At 41.8% G+C, this 23599-nt stretch overlaps 3 protein-coding genes and 2 pseudogenes across 3 annotated transcripts; 3 read left to right on the forward strand and 2 right to left on the reverse strand.

The window, feature by feature from the left end:
- Positions 1 to 249: 249 nt before the first annotated feature.
- LOC137973727 (retinol dehydrogenase 13 pseudogene) lies at positions 250 to 2149 on the forward strand (annotated as a pseudogene).
- Positions 2150 to 10711: 8562 nt separating this feature from the next.
- Positions 10712 to 11790, reverse strand: LOC137972488 (uncharacterized). Its single transcript, XM_068819242.1, has 2 exons — positions 11629 to 11790; positions 10712 to 11449 (listed from the first exon to the last, which is right to left on the reverse strand). The coding sequence occupies exons 1-2, from the start codon at positions 11788 to 11790 to the stop codon at positions 10712 to 10714; spliced, it is 900 nt and encodes a 299-aa protein (XP_068675343.1).
- Positions 11791 to 11902: 112 nt separating this feature from the next.
- LOC137972489 (uncharacterized) lies at positions 11903 to 14044 on the reverse strand. The gene has a single exon (XM_068819243.1). It carries the CDS (start codon positions 14042 to 14044, stop codon positions 11903 to 11905), a length of 2142 nt encoding a protein of 713 aa, XP_068675344.1.
- Positions 14045 to 17005: 2961 nt separating this feature from the next.
- Positions 17006 to 17443, forward strand: LOC137972490 (uncharacterized). The gene has a single exon (XM_068819244.1). The coding sequence runs from the start codon at positions 17006 to 17008 to the stop codon at positions 17441 to 17443; it is 438 nt and encodes a 145-aa protein (XP_068675345.1).
- A 2090-nt stretch (positions 17444 to 19533) lies between these two features.
- On the forward strand, positions 19534 to 20961 carry LOC137973724 (uncharacterized protein F54H12.2-like; annotated as a pseudogene).
- The last annotated feature ends 2638 nt before the right edge of the window (positions 20962 to 23599 follow it).

Here is a 23599-nt window from a genome sequence, read left to right on the forward strand (position 1 = left end):
TGGATAACAGGATCAATAAACAGGATGAATAACATACTAACTTTTAATTTATATCTACAATAGACCATATTCGTATTCTCAGTATTGGACTGGAACTAGCTTGCAATATGGAGGCTAATGCGGGGAAATCTTTTCAAATGCATATTCCCCCGCATTAGCCTCCATTGCAAGCTAGTTCCAGTCCAATACTGGGATTTGGATACTCGTCACATATGTTTTTGTTATTTGTACCGGGGAGCCTGAGGCCGAGTCATCGCTACATGACTCAGCAAACACTGAAACAGTAGTGGGTATGGCTGCACAAGTTGCGATCGGTGCCGCTGCAATTGTAGCCCTGTATGCCGGTAAAAGGTACTTCCAAGGACCAAGATGCCAGAGCCAAAAAAGCCTCAAAGGTAAAACGGTTGTCATCACCGGGGCAAACACAGGCATCGGCAAAGAAACGGCATTGGATTTAGCTGCACGCGGAGCGAGGGTAATCATTGGCTGTAGAAACCTCGAAAAGGGCAAAGAAGCACTGAAAGAAATTCAGGATCGCAGTGGAAACAGAAACGTTTTTCTTGAAAAGCTAGACTTGGCCTCTTTGGAATCGGTCCGTTCGTTTGCGAGCAAGATTCTGGAGAGCGAACCTCGCCTTGACATCTTGATAAACAACGCTGGAGTTATGGCTTGTCCGTACCAGAAGACAGAGGATGGATTTGAAATGCAGTTTGGTGTGAATCATCTCGGCCATTTCCTCCTCACCTCGTTACTCCTTGAGCGGTTGAAGCATTCGCAGCCGAGTCGAATAATTAACGTGTCTTCTTCAGCTCACAGAATGGGAACTGGAAAGATAAAATTCGATGATATCCATCACGAGAAGAGTTACAGCAGCTGGGGCGCGTATTTTGATAGCAAACTGGCAAACGTACTATTTACTCGGGAACTTAGCAAACGCCTTGAAGGCACTCATGTCACTGCAAATTCTCTGCACCCAGGGGCCGTCACCACAGAGTTACAACGACATTCCATATTATCCAGTGCTCTCTTCTATCCTTTGCGCTGGTATGTGTTTAAGACGTCAGAGCAAGGTGCCCAGACAACTATTTACTGTGCTGTCTCTGAGGAGATGGAAGGCGTCAGTGGCAAGTACTTAAGGGATTGTCACATTGTTGAAGAATCGAAGGGAGCACAAGATGATGCTGCTGCAAAGAAGCTGTGGGAGGTTAGCCTGAAGCTGGTTGGATTGGAAAAGTGAACCTTTGACACTAGTGTCACGAACTAATGACTTTCACCGTTATCCTTGTTTGTAACTATCTATCGTAAAGAAAGACAGAAAGTAAGTTTTAATTTATCACCACTGCAATCACTAGCTGGTTATTGTTTAGTGAAAGGATTTAGTGTCTAATTTACACATTTACATTGACAGCAACCTATCCTGGCGTGACCAATGGACCATGTTCGTGACAAAGTCAGTAAGAGTATACGTTACGTGTATGACTAATGTAAAGCACTGAGATAGTACGTGCACTGTGATTGGCTAAATTAGCAGGCCATATTCTACAGTACGGCTCACAAAATTTGAAATTTTGATAAAGCATTTTCTGGCAAGTTTTTCATGTCATTTCTGTTGCATAAACTTGTAAAACTGTTTGAATCTTGCAAGCAACTATGTAAAACAGCCAGGATTTTGTTTTATTTCGGGTTTTGACATGGCAATCTTTGTGGCAATTGAACGTTCTGCTTGACTTCAACCACTGGTAGTTTCCTTTCCCGCATGGCTGATTACCACAGGGATATAACAAACATCTTACTCACCTTGATTTCTCCGTCTATATGGTAACATTGTGGATCCTCGTTTTTTCCCTTTGATTTATGGCCTGCTTGCTCTGCACTTGGGCCATAAATCAACTGAAGAAAACAGTATTACGATGATAATCCACAATCACTACTTATTCAACTACAAAACAAAGCAGTTAGTCTAGTGATTGGTGTTCCTTTACAAAATTATATCACCCTTCATCATGTATATCTAGGTTTATTCAATGAAAGTTACAGTTTGTGTTGCAAACAAGTTGACAACGAGACATAGTTTGATGCTACTCTGGTCTGAACAAATTTGAATGTACATGTAGCTTAGACCGTTATGATTAAAAGACCCATTGTTTGACATTCCTGTCTAGTGTTCTCATGGAGGGGTGATCCAGTATTAATAATTATCACATGAGTCCTTTTATATGCTACCAATTTGCTAAAAAGGAAAGCGATGCAACAATTAATAGTAATTTAGCACCCTTTTATTTTAAGAAGGTGCACATGGGTGTCAGGTAACAGGCTGCCATCATCACAGTTCAAAGGAGCATGAGAGGCATTGATGTGCCAGGCTTCCAAACAATGGCGTTGGTAGTGATAATTGTAGAATAACCCAACACGTTTGTTTGGTGACTTAGGTACACCGTTGTTTGGAAGATTGGCACAAGAATGCTGCCTGTTTTTTCTTTGAACCGTGGTGATGGCAGTCTTTTATCTTTCATGCTCTTGTCACCTTTTTGCATTGCATGTAACAGAAAAGAGCATCACGATAAAAGGTGTTAATTGTCAATTCAGTTGCTAAAAAGTGCGCTGGTGGCTGATCTAATTTGATACATTAACTTACAGAGGTACTGGTAAAATAATGACAAATTTGTGGGTATCAGTACTATGATGCATTTGACATTAATTTGATGATCATTTGTTTTTATGGTAATTTGCATTGTATTCTTGCTTTACACATTGCGTCATTTTGGCCCCTTTTTGGCCGAATCATTTTGATCAGATGCAATCAGATGCAATTATTTTCATCCCTGATACAGCTACCGAAACTTGGCCGAAGTGACCATTACACTTTATTGATAAAGCCTGCAACCGCTCCACATCAGCATGCACCATCGAATCAACGTGTGTACACTAGGGACCTCCGTCCAAGCAGGATAAACGACTTCGAAAGGTGGATAACACAGTATGAATGGTCTAATGTGTTGAATCTTAAAAACGTTCAAGATAAATATGACATGTTTCAATTCATAATTACAAAATCAGTCAACCGTTTTCTTCCCCTGAAAGATGTCAGGTTCTGCTCAAGTGACAAACCTTGGATCACACCTAAATTAAAAAGAATAATCAAGAAGCGACAGAAGGCCCTTTTTATTCCTGGCAAAAATCATGCGTGTATCAACAATGGCGTGCCAAGGTGCAATATGAATGTAACATCTACAAGCGTAATTATTATAACAAGGTAGATAGTAGGTCATGTAAATTCTGGGATGAAAGAAACTTGAATGCATTTGTGTAGTTTTCCTTTAGCAGGGCGCGTGCGTACACTTTGTATTCCGCGACTACAGTGCTTACCATATGAGAGATAAAATGACTTTTGCCTTAAATATATAAGCCATCGAAATCTTACGTTAAATTGTAATGACAAGGGCGGTCTAATGGAGCTATGAGTAGGCGTGGGATTTGTCACATATGGTTTAGGGGCCGACATATCTCTCCCTCAATGCCGTACCGGGAGGGAAGGTCGGTAGCAGAAAGCAGCAAAGGGCCAACTGCGTCCAAAAGCGATCGCACGGGCCGAAATCCCGGGATGACTCGTTTGGTACGACGCTCCAGCGCCACGTCTGGAGGTACTGCATTTTTCTCTCTTGCTCAAACTTTCTGTCATCGCATGCGCAAATGTTCTGGCTCTCCGATACGTACCATACCAAAATAAAGATGCTGGTTTTTACAAGCAATTGACATTTCAGTCGATTGTACAGGCATAAACGTAGATGTAAGAACCGTGCGTGTCTGGTCTTCTGGAGACAGAGGTAAGAGATGGTTTTGCGCAGACTGGGACGCCTAAAATGCTTTGTTGTAAACATGGCGGTTCACGAATGAAGTTGTCTCTCTGGCCTTTCTGTGCACGGATTCCAGGACCTACCGATACAATTTAAGCTATTTTTGAAATCTAAAAACTTCAATCGATGCTGTACTTTGCTGGTAGGACTGGGTGGCCCAACACTTGTAAAAAAATCGACGAAATGACATCCGGGGGTCTTCCCTTGTCATGGAATGGCAGCATTACCCAGAATTCGTTTGAAAATGAACCAGGCAACTTGAAAAGCACGAGACTGGTCCTCATCAAATGGCTGAAGCGCGACCGGAGGAAAAAGAGAGAAGAACATTTCTAGCCAGATACTAAGGAGTAGTCCTGGTGTGTGCTGTTAATTAATGTAGCCATTTGATTTCTCAACAAATATTTGTCATAGAATATTCCCGACAAAGTAGCGCTTTTCTCGCTGTTATTCGTGTAGAAAAACACTGCGTAGCCTTTCGTCAGTTGTTCTTGTTGAAAAAACGGTATAATGTAAACAAGAGAACACTGAGATTTATATTTGTAGATTACTGAAGTGAGACTCAGTCTGTATCTCTATGCAATAAGCGCATTTAAAATTTTCTCATATTTCTGTGTAAAAGTTTGTTTTTGAATGATTTTCCTATTACTACATATGAAAAACAACCGAGTTTTCCTCCCCGTTTTATTTACATGATCTTTGCAGAAGTTACATTCTGTCCCCCAATAAACCTAGAACAACCAGTTGTGGTCTTAAGTCTTTGTGTCCTTGCTTAATAAGCTAAGTAATGCGCTACTGAGTTAATAGGTTTTAAAATGAGAATCCAGGGAAACATTTTGTATAGCCACTTTTTTTTTGAATTAATTATTTTTCCTTTAAATATTTTCTATTAATTTAGTTATGTATCCATAGATGCTATGTATTTTAGCTGTCAATGTAATGTCTCCCAAGATAGTAGGTCTTGTAGTTACTCTGAATTCCGGGATCAAATAAAAATGAATGCAGTTGTGTATGTTTCCTTTAGCAGGGCGAGTGCGTACACTTTGTATTCCGCGACTACAGTGCTTACCATATGAGAGATAAAATGACTTTTGCCTTAAATATATAAGCCATCGAAATCTTACGTTAAATTGTAATGACAAGGGCGGTCTGATGGAGCTGTGAGTAGGCGTGGGATTTGTCACATATGGTTTAGGGGCCGACCTATCTCTCCCTCAATGCCGTACCGGGAGGCAAGGTCGGTAGCAGAAAGCAGCAAAGGGCCAACTGCGTCCAAAAGCGATCGCACGGGCCGAAATCCCGGGATGACTCGTTTTGTACGACGCTCCAGCGCCACGTCCGGAGGTACTGCATTTTTCTCTCTTACTCAAACATTCCGTCATCGCATGCGCAAATGTTCTGGCTCTCCGATACGTACCATACCAAAATAAAGATGCTGGTTTTTACAAGCAATTGACATTTCAGTTGATTGTACAGGCATAAACGTAGATGTAAGAACCGTGCGTGTCTGGTCTGCTGGAGACAGAGGTAAGAGATGGTTTTGCGAAGACTGGGACGCCTAAAATTCTTTGTTGAAAACATGGCGGTTCACGAATGAAGTTGTCCCTCTGGCCTTTCTGTGCACGGATTCCAGGACCTACCGATACAATTTAAGCAACTTTTGAAAGCTAAAAACTTCAATCGATGCTGTACTTTGCTGGTAGGACTGGGTGGCCCGACACTTGTAAAAAAATCGACGAAATGACATCCGGGGGTCTTCCTTTGTCATGGAATGGCAGCATTACCCAGAATTCGGTCCTCACTCAGACTGGTCCTCATCAAATGGCTGAAGCGCGACCGGAGAAAAAAGAGAGAAAAACATTTCTAGCCAGATACTAAGGAGTAGCCCTGGTGTGTGCTGTTAATTAATGTAGCCATTTGATTTCTCAACAAATATTTGTCATAGAATATTCGCGACAAAGTAGCGCTTTTCTCGCTGTTATTCGTGTAGAAAAAAATGCGTAGCCTTTCTTCAGTTCTTCTTGTTGAAAAAACGGTATAATGTAAACAAAAGAACACTGAGATTTATACTTGTAGATTACTGAAGTGAAATTCAGTCTGTTTCTCTATGCAATAAGCGCATTTAAAATTTTCTCATATTTCTGTGTAAAAGTTTGTTTTTGAATGATTTTCCTATTTCTACATATGAAAAACAACCGAGTTTTCCTCCCCGTTTTATTTACATGATCTTTGCAGAACTTACATTCTGTCCCCCAATAAACCTACAACAACCAGTTGTGGTCTTAAATCTTTGTGTCCTTGCTTAATCAGCTAAGTAATGCGCTACTGAGTTAACAGGTTTTAAAATGAGAATCCAGGGAAACATTTTGTATAGCCGCTTTTCTTTTGAACTAATTAATTTGTCTTTAAATATTTTCTATCAATTTAGTTATGTATCCATAAATGCTATGTATTTTAGCTGTAAATGTAATGTCTCCCAAGATAGTAGGTCTTGTAGTTACTCTGAATTCCGGGATGAAATAAAGTTGAATGAATTTGTGTGTGTTTCCTTTAGCAGGGCGCGTGGGTACACTTTGTATTCCGCGACTACAGTGCTTACCATATGAGAGATAAAATGACTTTTGCCTTAAATATATAAGCCTTCGAAATCTTACGTTAAATTGTAATGACAAGGGCGGTCTGATGGAGCTGTGAGTAGGCGTGGGATTTGTCACATATGGTTTAGGGGCCGACCTATCTCTCCCTCAATGCCGTACCGGGAGGCAAGGTCGGTAGCAGAAAGCAGCAAAGGGCCAACTGCGTCCAAAAGCGATCGCACGGGCCGAAATCCCGGGATGACTCGTTTTGTACGACGCTCCAGCGCCACGTCTAGAAGTCCTGCATTTTTCTCTCTTGCTCAAACATTCCGTCATCGCATGCGCAAATGTTCTGGCTCTCCGATACGTACCATACCAAAATATAGATGCTGGTTTTTACAAGCAATTGACATTTCAGTTAATTGTGCAGGCATAAACGTGGATGTAAGAACCGTGCGTGTCTGGTCTTCTGGAGACAGAGGTAAGAGATGGTTTTGCGCAGACTGGGACGCCTAAAATGCTTTGTTGTAAATATGGCGTTTCACGAATGAAATTGTCTCTCTGGCCTTTCTGTGCACGGATTCCAGGACCTACCGATACAATTTGAGCAACTTTTGAAAGCTAAAAACTCCAATCTATGCTGTACTTTGGTGGCAGGACTGGGTGGCCCGACACTTGTAAAAAAATCGACGAAATGACAACCGGGGGTCTTCCCTTGTCATGGAATGGAAGCATTACCCAGAATTCGGTTGGAAATGATCGAGGCAACTTGAAAAGCACGAGACTGATCCTCATCAAATGGCTGAAGCGCGACCAGAGGGAAAAAGAGAGAAGAACATTTTTAGCCAGATACTAAGGAGTAGCCCTGGTGTGTGCTGTTAATTAATGTAGCCATTTGATTTCTCAACAAATATTTGTCATAAAATATTCGCGACAAAGTAGCGCTTTTCTCGCTGTTATTCGTGTAGAAAAAACTGCGTAGCCTTTCTTCAGTTCTTCTTTTTGAAAGAACGGTATAATGTAAACAAGAGAACACTGAGATTTATATTTGTAGATTACTGAAGTGAGACTCAGTCTGTATCTCTATGCAATAAGCGCATTTAAAATTTTCTCATATTTCTGTGTAAAAGTTTGTTTTTGAATGATTTTCGTATTACTACATATGAAAAACAACCGAGTTTTCCTCCCCGTTTTATTTACATGATCTTTGCGGAAGTTACATTCTGTCCCCCAATAAACCTAGAACAACCAGTTGTGGTCTTAAATCTTTGTGTCGTTGCTTAATCAGCTAAGTTGTGGAATGCGAGACTGAGTTAATAGGTTTTAAAATGAGAATCCAGGGAAACATTTTGTATAGCCGCTTTTCTTTTGAATTAATTTTTCTTTAAATATTTTCTATCAATTTAGTTATGTATCCATAGATGCTATGTATTTTAGCTGTAAATGTAATGTCTCCCAAGATAGTAGGTCTTGTAGTTACTCTGAATTCCGGGATGAAATAAAGTTGAATGAATTTGTGTGTGTTTCCTTTAGCAGGGCGCGTGGGTACACTTGGTATTCCGCGACTACAGTGCTTACCATATGAGAGATAAAATGACTTTTGCCTTAAATATATAAGCCATCGAAATCTTACGTTAAATTGTAATGACAAGGGCGGTCTGATGGAGCTTTGAGTAGGCGTGGGATTTGTCACATATGGTTTAGGGGCCGACATATCTCTCCCTCAATGCCGTACCGGGAGGCAAGGTCGGTAGCAGAAAGCAGCAAAGGGCCAACTGCGTCTAAAAGCGATCGCACGGGCCGAAATCCCGGGATGACTCGTTTGGTACGACGCTCCAGCGCCACGTCTGGAGGTACTGCATTTTTCTCTCTTGCTCAAACATTCCGTCATCGCATGCGCAAATGTTCTGGCTCTCCGATACGTACCATACCAAAATAAAGATGCTGGTTTTTACAAGCAATTGACATTTCAGTTAATTGTGCAGGCATAAACGTGGATGTAAGAACCGTGCGTGTCTGGTCTTCTGGAGACAGAGGTAAGAGATTGTTTTGCGCAGACTGGGACGCCTAAAATGCTTTGTTGTAAACGTGGCGTTTCACCAATGAAATTGTCTCTCTGGCCTTTCTGTGCACGGATTCCAGGACCTACCGATACAATTTGAGCAACTTTTGAAAGCTAAAAACTCCAATCGATGCTGTACTTTGGTGGCAGGACTGGGTGGCCCGACACTTGTAAAAAAATCGACGAAATGACAACCGGGGGTATTCCCTTGTCATGGAATGGCAGCATTACCCAGAATTCGTTTGGAAATGAACGAGGCAACTTGAAAAGCACGAGACTGATCCTCATCAAATGGCTGAAGCGCGATCGGACGAAAAAAGAGAGAAGAACATTTTTAGCCAGATACTAAGGAGTAGCCCTGGTGTGTGCTGTTAATTAATGTAGCCATTTGATTTCTCAACAAATATTTGTCATAGAATATTCGCGACAAAGTAGCGCTTTTCTTGCTGTTATTCGTGTAGAAAAACACTGCGTAGCCTTTCGTCAGTTGTTCTTGTTGAAAAAACGGTATAATGTAAACAAGAGAACACTGAGATTTATATTTGTAGATTACTGAAGTGAGACTCAGTCTGTATCTCTATGCAATAAGCGCATTTAAAATTTTCTCATATTTCTGTGTAAAAGTTTGTTTTTGAATGATTTTCCTATTACTACATATGAAAAACAACCGAGTTTTCCTCCCCGTTTTATTTACATGATCTTTGCGGAAGTTACATTCTGTCCCCCAATAAACCTAGAACAACCAGTTGTGGTCTTAAGTCTTTGTGTCCTTGCTTAATCAGCTAAGTAATGCGCTAGTGAGTTGACATTTTTTAAAATGAGAATCCAGGGAAACATTTTGTATAGCCGCTTTTCTTTTGAATTAATTAATTTGTCTTTAAATATTTTCTATTAATTTAGTTATGTATCCATAGATGCTATGTATTTTAGCTGTAAATGTAATGTCTCCCAAGATAGTAGGTCTTGTAGTTACTCTGAATTCCGGGATGAAATAAAGTTGAATGCATTTGTGTATGTTTCCTTTAGCAGGGCGCGTGCGTACATTTTGTATTCCGCGACTACAGTTCTTACCATATGAGAGATAAAATGACTTTTGCCTTAAATATATAAGCCATCGAAATCTTACGTTAAATTGTAATGACAAGGGCGGTCTGATGGAGCTGTGAGTAGGCGTGAGATTTGTCACATATGGTTTAGGGGCCGACCTATCTCTCCCTCAATGCCGTACCGGGAGGCAAGGTCGGTAGCAGAAAGCAGCAAAGGGCCAACTGCGTCCAAAAGCGATCGCACGGTCCGAAATCCCGGGATGACTCGTTTGGTACGACGCTCCAGCGCCACGTCTGGAGGTACTGCATTTTTCTCTCTTGCTCAAACATTCCGTCATCGCATGCGCAAATGTTCAGGCTCTCCGATACGTACCATACCAAAATAAAGATGCTGGCTTTTACAAGGAATTGACATTTCAGTTGATTGTACAGGCATAAACGTAGATTTAAGAACCTTGTGTGTCTGGTCTTCTGGAGACAGAGGTAAGAGATGGTTTTGCGCTGACTGGGACGCTTAAAATGCTTTGTTGTAAACATGGCGTTTCACGAATGAAATTGTCTCTCTGGCCTTTCTGTGCACGGATTCCAGGACCTACCGATACAATTTGAGCAACTTTTGAAAGCTAAAAACTCCAATCGATGCTGTACTTTGCTGGTAGCACTGGGTGGCCCGACACTTGTAAAAAAATCGACGAAATGACAACCGGGGGACTTTCCTTGTCATGGAATGGCATTATTACCCAAAATTCGTTTGGAAATGAACCAGGCAACTTGAAAAATGTTTTGTTGTTCACGGTCCTTTAACACCATCGGTTTCAAACACAGGCTTATCACAGTTCCATTTTATTCAGTAGCATACGTGAAGAGGAGTGCGTTCGAAATCTAAGAAATATGTATGTCCTCATAAGTAATAATTACAAAGCAGAAACAAGGTCTTAAATATCAAATGTATAGTTACCCTGTGGCTTCTCGATCTGCTTCCGCTTACAACGAAAATGTTCACAATCTAACGAGCTACTGTGACGTAAGTCTTTACAAGTTTAGAATCTTTATATTACCGTGATTAAGTCATTAGCGTTAGTTTAGAACGACACACTTCCCCGCTCGAAGAAAAAAAAAAATTTTTTTTTTTTTTTTATTACAGATTTTGAGTTAATGATCAGAGTCAACAATCGATTAGTTTGATTTGTCTCTATTGTCCTCTTCTGGCAGTAATACTATAAGACGGTGGACAGCTCGTTCAACAGTGACATAACCTCTCCCATCGTATTTAGTCACAGGTTCACCTGGCCTGGGATTCTTGTACTGTACCTCTACTTTACGAACCTTTCTGTCTTTCCCTGGGTAAATTTTTGACACTCTACCGAGTTTCCACTGTCCCCTGATTTGGTTTGAGTCTTGCATCAAGGCGATGTCTCCAACAATCATATTGCGTTGTGCAGTGTGCCATTTTTGTCTAATAATAAGGCTGGGGAAGTAATCTCTTGTCCATTTTTTCCAAAAGCTGTTAACGATGCCTTGAATGAATGCAAATCGATGTTGTGGGTTGGATGTAAATTTGAAATGTCCACTTGGCACTCTGGCAGTTGATCTTCCTAGTAAAAGGTCGTTGGGACATAAATATGTTCCATCATCGGGTGATGTTGGATGTCTGCCAATGGGTCTCTCATTAATCAAATTTGCGATCTCAAATAAAACTGTCTGTAGCTCTGAAAAGGTCAGAATGCTTTCATGGATGGCTGCGGCAATAGCTCTTTTGACTGATTTTACAAGAGCCTCAGAAACTCCGTTTTGCCAGGGAGCATCAGCTGTTGTGAATTCCCACTGGAAACCTTCTATGTTTCCGAATGCTTTTAATTCTTCCCAGGCCCATCCTTTGGTAACACTTTTCAGTTCTTTATTAGCTGCAACTAGCTGAGAGATCCGTTATCGGAGTAAAGTTTGAATGGATAACCTCTTAATGAAACAAATCTTCTCAACACCATTAAAAACGTTTCAGTGCTGTAATCCGCTGTAAGATCTAGATACACGGCTCGTGTTCCTAAGCAGTTGAAGATAACTCCGTACGCTTTTCCTGTCGTTCGTTTTCTTACTTCATCTTTAATCTTGAAGGGACCAAACAAGTCAATAGCTGTGCAATGCCAGGCTGGAGAGGGCTTGAGTCTCTCCTCTGGAAGTTCTCCCATTACTTGCTCACTTAGTTTTTTATCAAGCTTTCTGCATATGATACAGTTGTATTTGATTGATTTCGTCATCTTAAGTAGCTTTGTAATCCAGAATTTGGAGCGAATTTTACTGGCAGTTGTTAATACTCCGTAATGTCCCCTGTTATGGACATATTCTGCGTAGAGACGTGAGAAGCGATGCTCATAGGGTAATAATATAACTTCGCTTTTGTTGTAACTCATTTCCATCCAACGGGTGGCACGACCAAGAAGACGTCCATCGACCGCACAGAACCATGTAAGTATTATCTTGGATAATTTGTGCTGCTTGTGGGTACCTTTCTCTTCCCATCTCAGCGGTTTTTCTTAGGGCTACTGTCGCAATGGTGCCTGACGGCTTATCACCAAATGATACTCTTTGTATGATATATGTATCTGGTTCTCTCGTCGTGTACATATCTCGCCATAAGAATCGGTGGGTGTGCTGATCTATTGGCTTCGTCTTTACGGTATGGTACATCTTCCTGATATCACCCATCAATGCTACTTGGTTCTCCCTAAACCGTATTAATACTCCCACTAGATTGTTGAGTAGATCTGGACCTTTTGCCCAATATTCATTAAGTACATGGCCCATGTACTTAGCGCTACTATTGAACACTATTCTTACCGGTGTAGACTTCGAATCTGGTTTGAGAACTTCATGATGCGAGATATAATGTATGGGGCCTTTGTAACTGTTTAGTTCTTCTTTACTGAGTTTACGGGCAACATCCCTTGCAACCATATCTTTTATTTGCATATCGTAAATTTTGGCGAGCTGAGGGTTCTTGAGGAGCCTTTTTTCCGTAGAGATCAGCGTTGCCACGGCTACTCGCCTGTTATCTGGGAGGGCAGAAGGGTTTTTGATCCAAGGATATTCTGCAATCCATCGACCATCCTGATAGTCATATTCGAGATTTTTGTCGATCAGCTCAAGTTCTCTTTCCTCTTTAATGCTGTACTCTTTACTCCCAATGGGACATCTCCCACATTTACATCCTCCACAGCGGGGTTTACACTCGATTCCAAGATTTTCGATGTTGTAGAAATCCTCTACGTTCGCTTTCATAACATGAAGGACTTTTACATCACTGAGATTAGGTTTCACACTGGTTTCCTTGATTAATGGGTGTGTTCCTCCTATGCATCGGCCGAAGCGATTCTTCAGAAGCAGCAAGCGTTCTGAGTTTTGCTCTCTCTCAGGGTGAAATCCAGCGTATTCATAGCCTATTAGGACATCGATTGCTCCGGTAGGGCGCACAATTTCTTCCTTTGAAACGTTTTTGAACAATTGAACTATTCCATCAACATTTATGCTTTGAATGTCTGAGGTGATCTTGTCGATGCCATAAACGTCAAACTCGACAATTTGGCCTTTTTTGTCAATGAGACATAGCCGGTACTTTTCTGATGCAATCTTCTCGCTTTTCGCACCCACTTTTACGATAGACAGCTCTGCCCGTATTCCCTTTAGTTTCTCTTCCCGTGCCTTTTTGTTTGTGATGAGTGATATGGAAGCCGCGTTGTCCCACATGACGTTTACGTATCCTCTCTTTGTTTTTGTTCTTTGAAGTTGCAGGAGACATGTATCGATTTGTGAGTTGCTGCAGATATTTGCTGACGCTGTGACTTCTTTTCTTTCCTCGTGGATGGTTCTATGATGTTTTCCCGCGCAGTCGTTTATGCCACAATTTCCTTTACTTTTACAATCATGTATGCGATGTCCTCTTTTCAAGCATGACCAACACGCACCCTTTTCCTTTAACATTCTTTTTCTTCCATCTACTGATTCGGACAGATATAATTTACATTCACTCGTCCAGTGCTCAGCGTTGTTGTGGAACAAACATTTAGAATAATTCGATTGTCTTTCGTCAGTGTATTCTCTCGCGGTTGCTTGGTGCGCGACTGCTTTAGACATTGCCGTGTTGGAGTTGTAAGCCCGAAGTGCGGCACAATCATATTCTATGGCTCTCTTTTGATTTAGTAAAAATCGTAAAAGGCTAGGAAACTTGTTCATCTTGTCAACCATACTTGCATCTGAGCTGACTGATTGAGCCCACTCTCTCCTTATATCCATCGGTAATTTTCTTTCTATAATACTTACAGAACTGGTCGTTGTAATCTCTGCCTCAAGTCCAAGTCTTCTTAGGTCTCTGTATCCGTCCTCCAACATGTTTACAAATTCGACGAGTCGTTTATCTTCTCCTTCTCTGATGATTTTGGTTCGTCGAATACTGTCAATGATCACATCTGCAACCTTGGCGGGGTCTCCGTACTTATCATCGAGGCGTTTCCACATTTCGTTAATGTCATCGTCTACACTCTTTACAGTTTCGTAAGGTTCTTTACCGAGACAGGATCGTAAGACGTACGAAACATCGCCTTTGTCTAAGGTGGGCTCAACACGCTTTTGGAAATCTCTTTTAAACTGTGGATATTCTCGTATTTCACCATCAAATTTGGGCAATTTATTTTCTCCAAGCTAAGGTTGGTCGTTTTTTCCTTTATCGCTTGCTTTGATTCCTTTAGTTGTTCATCTTTAGCAATTTGCACATCTAGTTTTTCAATTATCCCGTTGTACTTTCTTTGAATATCGTGAAGCCATCTGATTTCAGATTCTGCTGATTCTTTCGTCAGCAAATTAAGTAGCTCCTTATTAGTTTGTTTGCATTCCTTAAATGCTTCTTCAAGTTGCAGCTGAAATTTTTGGATGGTAGAGATCGTACCCTTATCTGATTCTAGGATGTTGATAACGCTTTGGCACGATGTTTCAAAAACAACTTGTGCCGTGCTTCTTCTTATAGCTGTTTGATCAATTATTCTCTGTATTTGCTCGCGCTCTTTGTTTCTCACTTCTTCATGCTCTGTTTCTGCGCACGCTCTAGATTCTATTGCTACTATGTCGTTTATGTAACTCATCTTCATAGTCATAGCTTCCGTGAATGATTCTTGGACTTCCGTTATCCAGTTATCGGCAGATTCTACTTCTTCGTCAGTCAAATACATGGCGTATAAATCGTGTTTGCTTTCTAAGAGTCCCCATGCTTCTACCAGCTGAGAATAATTGCTTTCGATAATCTCTCTGTTTCTCTTGTCAGCGATAGATTTGAGAAGCTCATTCCTTTTTCTTGTGAATCTTCCTTTAGCAGATCTTCGGATGATTTTTGCTTCTTCCGCGGCCGACATCTTTTTGCCCACAGAGGTTTTGCTATTTGTTAAACGGATTTCGAATGTTTCGTTGTTCACGGTCCTTTAACACCACCGGTTTCAAACACAGGCTTATCACAGTTCCATTTTATTCAGTAGCATACGTGAAGAGGAGTGCGTTCGAAATCTAAGAAATATGTATGTCCTCATAAGTAATAATTACAAAGCAGAAACAAGGTCTTAAATATCAAATGTATAGTCACCCGGTGGCTTCTCGATCTGCTTCCGCTTACAACGAAAATGTTCACAATCTAACGAGCTACTGTGACGTAAGTCATTACAAGTTTAGAATCTTTATATTACAGTGATTAAGTCATTAGCGTTACTCTAGAACGACACACGAGACTGGACCTCATCAAATGGCTGAAGCGCGACCGGAGGAAAAAAGGGAGAAGAACATTTTTAGCCAGATACTAAGGAGTAGCCCTGGTGTGTGATGTTAATTAATGTAGCCATTTGATTTCTCAACAAATATTTGTCATAGAATATTCGCGACAAAGTAGCGCTTTTCTCGCTGTTATTCGTGTAGAAAAACACTGCGTAGCCTTTCGTCAGTTGTTCTTGTTGAAAAAACGGTATAACGTAAACAAGAGAACACTGAGATTTATATTTGTAGATTACTGAAGTGAAACTCAGTCTGTATCTCTATGCAATGAGCGCATTTAAAATTTTCTCATATTTCTGTGTAAAAGTTTGTTTTTGAATGATTTTCCTATTACTACATATGAAAAACAACCGAGTTTTCCTCCCCGTTTTATTTACATGATCTTTGCAGAAGTTACATTCTGTCCCCCAATAAACCTAGAACAACCAGTTGTGGTCTTAAGTCTTTGCGTCCTTGCTTAATTAGCTAAGTTGTGGAATGCGATACCCAGTTAACAGGTTTTAAAATGAGAATCCAGGGAAACGTTTTGTATAGCCGTTTTTCTTTTGAATTAATTTTTTTTTTTTTTAATATTTTCTATTAATTTAGTTATGTATCCATAGATGCTATGTATTTTAGCTGTAAATGTAATGTCTCCCAAGATAGTAGCTCTTGTAGTTACTCTGAATTCCGGGATGAAATAAAGTTGAATGCATTTGTGTATGTTTCCTTTAGCAGGGCGCCTGCGTACACTTTGTATTCCGCGATTACAGTGCTTACCATATGAGAGATAAAATGACTTTTGCCTTAAATATATAAGCCATCGAAATCTTACGTTAAATTGTAATGACAAGGGCGGTCTGATGGAGCTGTGAGTAGGCGTGGGATTTGTCACATATGGTTTAGGGGCCGACATATCTCTCCCTCAATGCCGTACCGGGAGGCAAGGTCGGTAGCAGAAAGCAGCAAAGGGCCAACTGCGTCAGTAGTTGTATGCGATCATTCAGACCAGATTTGACAGGTAGTCATCAAATGACGTCATCGATCTAAAGACAAAAGAAGGGGGCGTGCATAAATTAGGGGCATGTTGGGGCATGACGCAATGTGTCGGTTTTAACCCTAACACGTGAAAGAATGGGGCGTGCATAAATTAGGGGCAAGTTGGGGCATGACGCAATGTCGGCTGTAACCCTAACTCGTGAAACAACACGTGCATCCCAGGTCGCCGCATAAATTAGGGTTAGTCACGAACGTACATGAAGGTTTCTTTTATTGAGAAAGTAAGCGAGATGTGTTTGCTGTGCCTGTGTTCTGTTTCCACCCAGCCATCCGGGTATCGATGTCCTTTCCAAATACGCGTGGGTGGTGCCTTTGAAATCGAAAACAGGAGCCTCGTTGGTGGTGGCCTTTGAAAGCATTTTCCAGGAAGGTCGCAAACCTGAGAAGTTGCAAACAGATGCCGGAACCGAATTTAAGAACAAAACGTTTCAAACCTTTCTCAAAAAGGAGAATGTACATCATTTTGTAACCTACAACGAAACCAAGGCCCAAGTTGTTGAAAGATTCAACCGCACTTTGAAGCAACTTATGTGGCGTATGTTCACTACCAGCAGCTCGTACCATTATTTGGACCAACTGGACGATTTAGTCAATGGGAATTACAATCAAAGCGTGCACCGTAGCATCAAAATGAGACCAGCGGATGTCAACGAGAATAACGCATCAGAGGTCTGGAACAATTTGTATAGAAATCTGTTCAAAAATCCGACAAAGTATAAATTCAAAGTGGGAGATCAAGTCAAGATCAGTAAGCATAAACGCATCTTTGAAAAAGGTTACTTACCATCCTGGACGGAGGAAACTTTCACTGTTGCTCAGAGACTTCCGCGCGACCCACCCGTGTATCGCCTAAAGGAAGCAGACGGTGACTGGATTCAAGGCACTTTTTACGAATTTGAGTTACAGAAAGTGATAGAAACGGAAAAACACCTGTTTCGTATTGAAACAATTTTAAAACGCAGGGGACGAGGAGCGAATAAGGAGGTGTTGGTACATTGGAAAGGTTGGCCAAAGAAATACGACAGTTGGATTCCGCATAACCAGTTGGTCGCTTTACAACAAACATGATTCAAGATAGCGACTTTTACGTGACACTTCCCAGTAATGCAAGCAGTAATTTATTTCTAAACAATTCCAAGTCCTCCTTTCGCGTAGCGCTACCTCGACAAATCCATCTGAAAGATGAAGAAGATTGGGAAGTAGGATTGCATCATATCGTGTATCCGCTCTCAATGTTTGACATTACAAATGACTGCAAACATTCTCACATCATGCTGGATCGTCGAGGTGACTCCACACCGTTTGTATTACCCGAGGGCAAGTATTATACAGCCTTAGATGTCACAGAAGGAATGTTACAATGCCTGAACATCGCTGACCCACCATCTAAGATTGAAATCACAGTGGACGACGAATGGAATGTAACGTTAAACTCGCAAACTGAAGGACTTCTGATCACATTGTCTACAGCTCGCGCGTTGGGATGGATAAACGAAAACAACACTCTTACACCCAGCGTTCGTTTGAATGCTGCACTCACCTTAGAAAGAAAATATGGTCATGATTGGTTCATCTTACCATCCGGCACATCCATCACATATCCGGGTATTTACATCTTTCCTCCTTCGCTGTCGCTTTGTTCGTGTAAGCAGAGACTGGTTCAAGTTCAAACCAATCTCGTGGAACCGTGGCAGGTGGGTGACAAGCGCTTACCTCTCCTACATGAGATGGTACCTCTGGGCAGTTTTCGAGAAACACTCCTTGAAGAAAGAGAACATATTGTGTACTTACCTTTGCGGACAAAGATATTTCAGACCATTGAAATATATTTAACGAGTGGATACGGTCAAACGCTGGCATTTTTAGACGGTATCGTCAGCGTCGTTTTACATTTCCGCCGTCGATCAACATGACCAACAGTTTTTACATGGTGCTGACCAGTGATGCAAGTCTGACTCAATATCCAGAAAACAAGGCGGCCGATTTTAAGATGCAGTTACCAAGTCAACTACACCTAAGTGAAGACTGGGAGGTGGCCATGACACGCATCATTTACCCTTACACCTGGCAAAATGTAGGTGAGAATCAATTGTCCTACACTTTGCTTTGTAAGACTGGTCCTGAACCCTGGAAATTGAACATCCCTGTACCAAGTGGCATTTACCGTACGGTCAAAGATGTCATTCACGGTATGACGAAGGGACTACACAATCGATTGAGAGACATTTATTTGAAGAGTGACAAGACCATTACGAGTCTGGAAGGAAACGAGTGTTTTTACATTTACGAGAAAGCACAAGATTACTTTGAGTTGAAGTTACCAGCCGGTTGGTATGTGATTCTACCAAAGACATTAGCTCGCGCCTTGGGGTACTTAAACCATCAGTATAATATTCCTCAGCTGTACCAAATCGGAGGCTTTGTCCAACAGAATGATGATCACAGCGTCCTTCTTGCGTGGACAACGACAACACTTGTCAGAAAAGACGAATTGGTATGGGGATTGCTCTCGAGAGACGCTTTTCAAACCATCTACGTGTATTCCGATTTAATCGAGTCTCAAGTAGTGGGAGATGCTCAAGCGAACTTACTTCGGATGCTTGTTCCTCGTGGTCAGCCGGGGAACATGATCACAGAAGAGGTCAAGGTGCCCTCCTACCATAGACTCCGTACAACTGTGTTTTCATACGTGGCGATCAATATAAGGGGAGACACAGGTCAATTGATACCATTTGCTTCTGGAGCCGTACGCGTGACCCTGCATTTTCGGCGTCGTGATATTCTATAACAACATGTTATTACCTATGAACCACCGATATTACCCATATGGACGACATGTTGTACCCTATAGGCAGCACGGTAAAGGAGGAGACATTAGTATCTACGGAGGAACACACCCTTATGGTCAAGGGGGCAACGGCTTAGGTGGAATGTTTCGGTCCTTGTTCCGTTCAGCAACTCCCTTTCTCAAAACAACAGCAAAAAAAAGTGGGAAAACGAATGCTCGATACTGGATTGGAAACGGGAATGCAACTTGTCCAAGACGTGATCAATGGTCAACCTTTAAAGAAAGCTGCCAAGACAAGAGCGAAAGCTGCTGGAAAAAATTTACTCACAGGGGTCATTGATGACATTACACAGCAAGGTCGAGGAAAAAGAGTATATAAGCGCGCGTATACGTCAAAGCGGCACAGTGAAGGACAGACCAAGAAAAGGAGAACATCTCGTTCAACGTTCAAGACTATTTTTGATTAAAGATGGCATCAGCTCACCCTCTCTCAGCCCCTGGTGCGAATTCAAGTTTACAATTGTTTGATGTACCTGTGACAGATGTATCGATTGTTAGCAGCAAATGGATCGATTACGAACCGGTTCAAACGGGAACTAACCCCATCGAGTTTGTCATCAAACCGTTAGCTGACTACATTGACATTAACAAGACAGAGCTGCGATTGGTAGTAAAGATTACCAAACAAGATGGATCGCCCACAGGGGATGGTAAGAAGTACACTCTGGTCAACAACGCCCTTCATTCCATCATCAAACAGTTTACCATCAAGATCAACGAAACGCTGGTAACAGAACAGTCAGACACTCAAGCATACAATGCTTACATCAAGACCTTATTGAACTTTACGGAACAGGCCAAGAAATCGTACTTAACCAAAGCTCTGTATTACAAAGACACTGCTGGACACATGAATGAAGTAGATAATACAGCAGAAAGTAATGAGGGTCTGAATAGAAGAGCCACATTTACTAACAACGGCGCAGAAGTTGGGTTGGTCGGAGTACCTCTTTGTGACGTGTTTAATATTGACAAGTTGTTGCTTGACGGTTTGGAGATCAAAGTCAAAGTGGATCTGAACAACGATGCTTTTGTTTTAATGGCTGGGGAGACTCCAAACAACTGCAAACTAAAGGTCATGTCTAGTACGCTTCGCATACGAACAGTGCGTGTTGCAGACAGTGTGAAACTAGAACATGTACAGATCATGCAAGGTCACAAAGGGAGCGCACCGCTACCAGCCATCTATACCCTAACCAGAACCCCTACGCAGGCAAGGATCATCCCTCAAGGAGTCTTAAATCACACTGAGACAGATTTATTCCACGGTTTCATTCCTCAGTGCATCATTTTTGGGCTCGTGCGAAACGATGCCTTCAACGGAAACCTTGCAAGAAATCCTTTCAACTTTGAGCTGTTTGACCTGCAAGACATTCGGATGACTGTGAATGGAGAAGAAATGCCTTATTCTGCGCTGGATCTGACGGGTGGAAAAAAGATCGATGGTTACAACACGCTGTTTTCAGGAAGTGGAGACATGAATTGTGGGCACGGGCTTGACATTGATAGAGTGGATTGGGAGAACGGATATGGTTTGTTCCGTTTTGATTTGACACCGGCAGGAAGTGGACATCCCGATCATCTGATACCTCATCGAACGGGTAACGTGAACCTGTACCTGAAATTTGGAACTCAGACGATCTCAGTTCTGAATTGAATTGTGTACGCAGAATTTCAGAATCAGTTGGAAATTGATGGCAATCGTCGCGTGGTCTACGATTTGTCACAAGGCTCTTAGTTCATCGTCATGCATACGACCCAAGAACTATGGCAAGCCTGTCTTTCTGACCCTGTGTTAGCACCTCTGATGCAAGGCGTATTTCCAAGGGATAGGCTACCTGTCATCAACACCTACCCAGCCGGACTCATCGCGAATACGGACCCTCATGACCAACCTGGGACACATTGGGTGGCTATGTACTTTGAATCGCCTCGTGAAAGTGAATTCTTTGACAGCTACGGATTTCCTCCTGAAACTTACAACATGGATACCTACATTCTACGGGAAGTTACCTATTATAACGACAAACCACTGCAAGGACTGAACTCGGATGTTTGTGGAGATTATTGTCTGTTTTATCTCATTCGGCGAGCACGGAATGTTGATATGAACACTGTTCAAGCTAAATTTAAACGATATGATTCTCAGTGGAACGATGCACAAGTTGAACGGAGTGTACACGCTTATTTTAATTCAGTCATTTATCGTCAAGTTAATGATTGCTTTCAACAAGGTTGTAAGTCATTTCGCTGTGTCCATAAGCAATAAAATCATGTTGAAAAGTAAACAAAATGTTGCTGTTTTTGTGTGTATTTGCTAGTAAAAGGGGTGGGAATTCTATCTCGTGTACACAAATCGTTGAAGCTTCGTCTTGTGAACATGTCTCAATTCAAGTGCCCCAGCAGTATTATCATTTCTGGCCCCAGCCAATGCGGAAAAACAACATTTACGCGCCAAATACTTCAACACGCAGATTTTTTATTTGAACGCCCCATTCGCAAGATCGTGTATTGCTACGGTCAATGGCAAGATTGTTTTAAGGAATTGGTAAAGGAAGTCACGTTTATGGAGGGTATTCCCGACGACATTCCCGCCTTATTTCCACCCCCTCATCGTCCTGGTCTGCTCGTGTTAGATGACCTCATGAGAAACTGTAGCGATGACGAGCGCATTTTGGATTTGTTCACCAAAGTGTCCCATCATTGTGACGTCACCTGCATTTATTTGACACAAAACCTTTTCCCCCCAGGAAAGTTTTCCCGGAGCATTTCTCTTAATGCTCATTACATCATTGCTTTTAACAATCCTCGAGATACTTTGGGGTTGAGGACACTGGCACAACAGGCGTTTTCTGGGCGCGTTCCGTTTGTGTGGGAGAGTTTTCAAGACGCTACATCACAACCATTTGGATACTTAATGATGGATTTACATCCACGAACCCCGGACATTCAACGATTGCGAACAAGGATCTTCCCAGAGTCACATTCATATCCCATTGTTTACGTTGATAAGAAAATCTATAAAACCGATGAACCCTTTCCGGTAGATTTCATTTAACGCCATGACTTTGCAATTGTTGCACCGCGAGGAGACAGTAAACAATCAAAGTGGTGGTGACATGACTTTGCGTTAATACAATAATACAATACATACTTAATTGACCGCTCCCCATAGGGGCTTTTCAGGGCTAATGAATACACGACGAAACGACAGAACAGAACAACTACAACAGCTATTAAGAATCCCAACTGGCCGGAGACAAACCAGTTGGCTATTTACAAGTGCAGCTGGGAAGTTAAACCAGGGACTACCAGGATCAAATTCAACGAGTGGTTAGAACGGTCTTGAACCCGGGATCTCCAGATCTCAAGGCAAGCGCCCTAACCACTGGGCCACACTGCCTCAAACGTTCTAGAAAGATTTCAAAAGCTACCGAGAGAAGAAAAGAACTCGTCAAGGCTTCCAAAGTCAATCAACATTTACCGTTTCTCTGCACTTGTTTTACAAGCAGAGGGAAACAGCGGAAAGAGATGATATCTCACGCTAGTAAGGGACAAATAGAAGCCATCAGTGAAGTCGCCCTTAATCTACTTAAAGGGAACATTATGGTTCCAAGTTCATCATTTAAACGCTTGAAACCACACAAGTCGAAACTCCTGTATTTGACTCGCAAGACACCTAGTCTGAAGAAGAAAAAAGAAGTTCTCAATCAGCAAGGAGGATTCCTGCCAGCTCTCGCCTCTTTGATTGCACCGTTCGCTTTGGATTTATTGGGTAAAGTGCTAAAATGAAACACGTACAAAAGATGATGTTGGTTCCAGAGCATTTATTGCAAAGCCTTGAGACAGAACATCGCTTAACCTCACCTCCGCAACTCACGACCTTGACGCGCTTGGATCAAGACATGAAACATATCACGGATTCTACTTTGCCCGCAGATCAAAAAGTGGCCTTATTGGATCAACTATTACAACGGTACCAAGGTTTGTCAAAACAAATGAAGAGCGAAACGAAGACGAAACCTGTAGGGACAGCGACAACAACTCCAAATGCGCCCACTCCAAACCATTCTCCAACGATATCCGAGGTACAACCCAAAAAGACAGCACACAGGAAACTTCCAACCACACCCGTTGGTCTATCCAAAATTCCTGTCAGGATAGAAACACCACCTTCTCCTATTGAAAAGGACACAGATCCCTGGATCTTTGAAACGCCCCCAGATTCCACGGAGAAGAGAGTAATTAAAAGGTCCTACAGGGCGAGAACACCTATGGTTGCCCGATTAAGGAGTAATACAAAGTGGGAACCTTACTGAACAATAATGATGCAGCGAACTCAAGTGAACTACATTTACGCGTGTGTTATTTATTGT

The sequence above is a fragment of the Montipora foliosa genome, chromosome 10 (genome assembly GCF_036669935.1).
Source record: "Montipora foliosa isolate CH-2021 chromosome 10, ASM3666993v2, whole genome shotgun sequence".
NCBI classification, from domain to species: Eukaryota; Metazoa; Cnidaria; class Anthozoa; order Scleractinia; family Acroporidae; genus Montipora; species Montipora foliosa.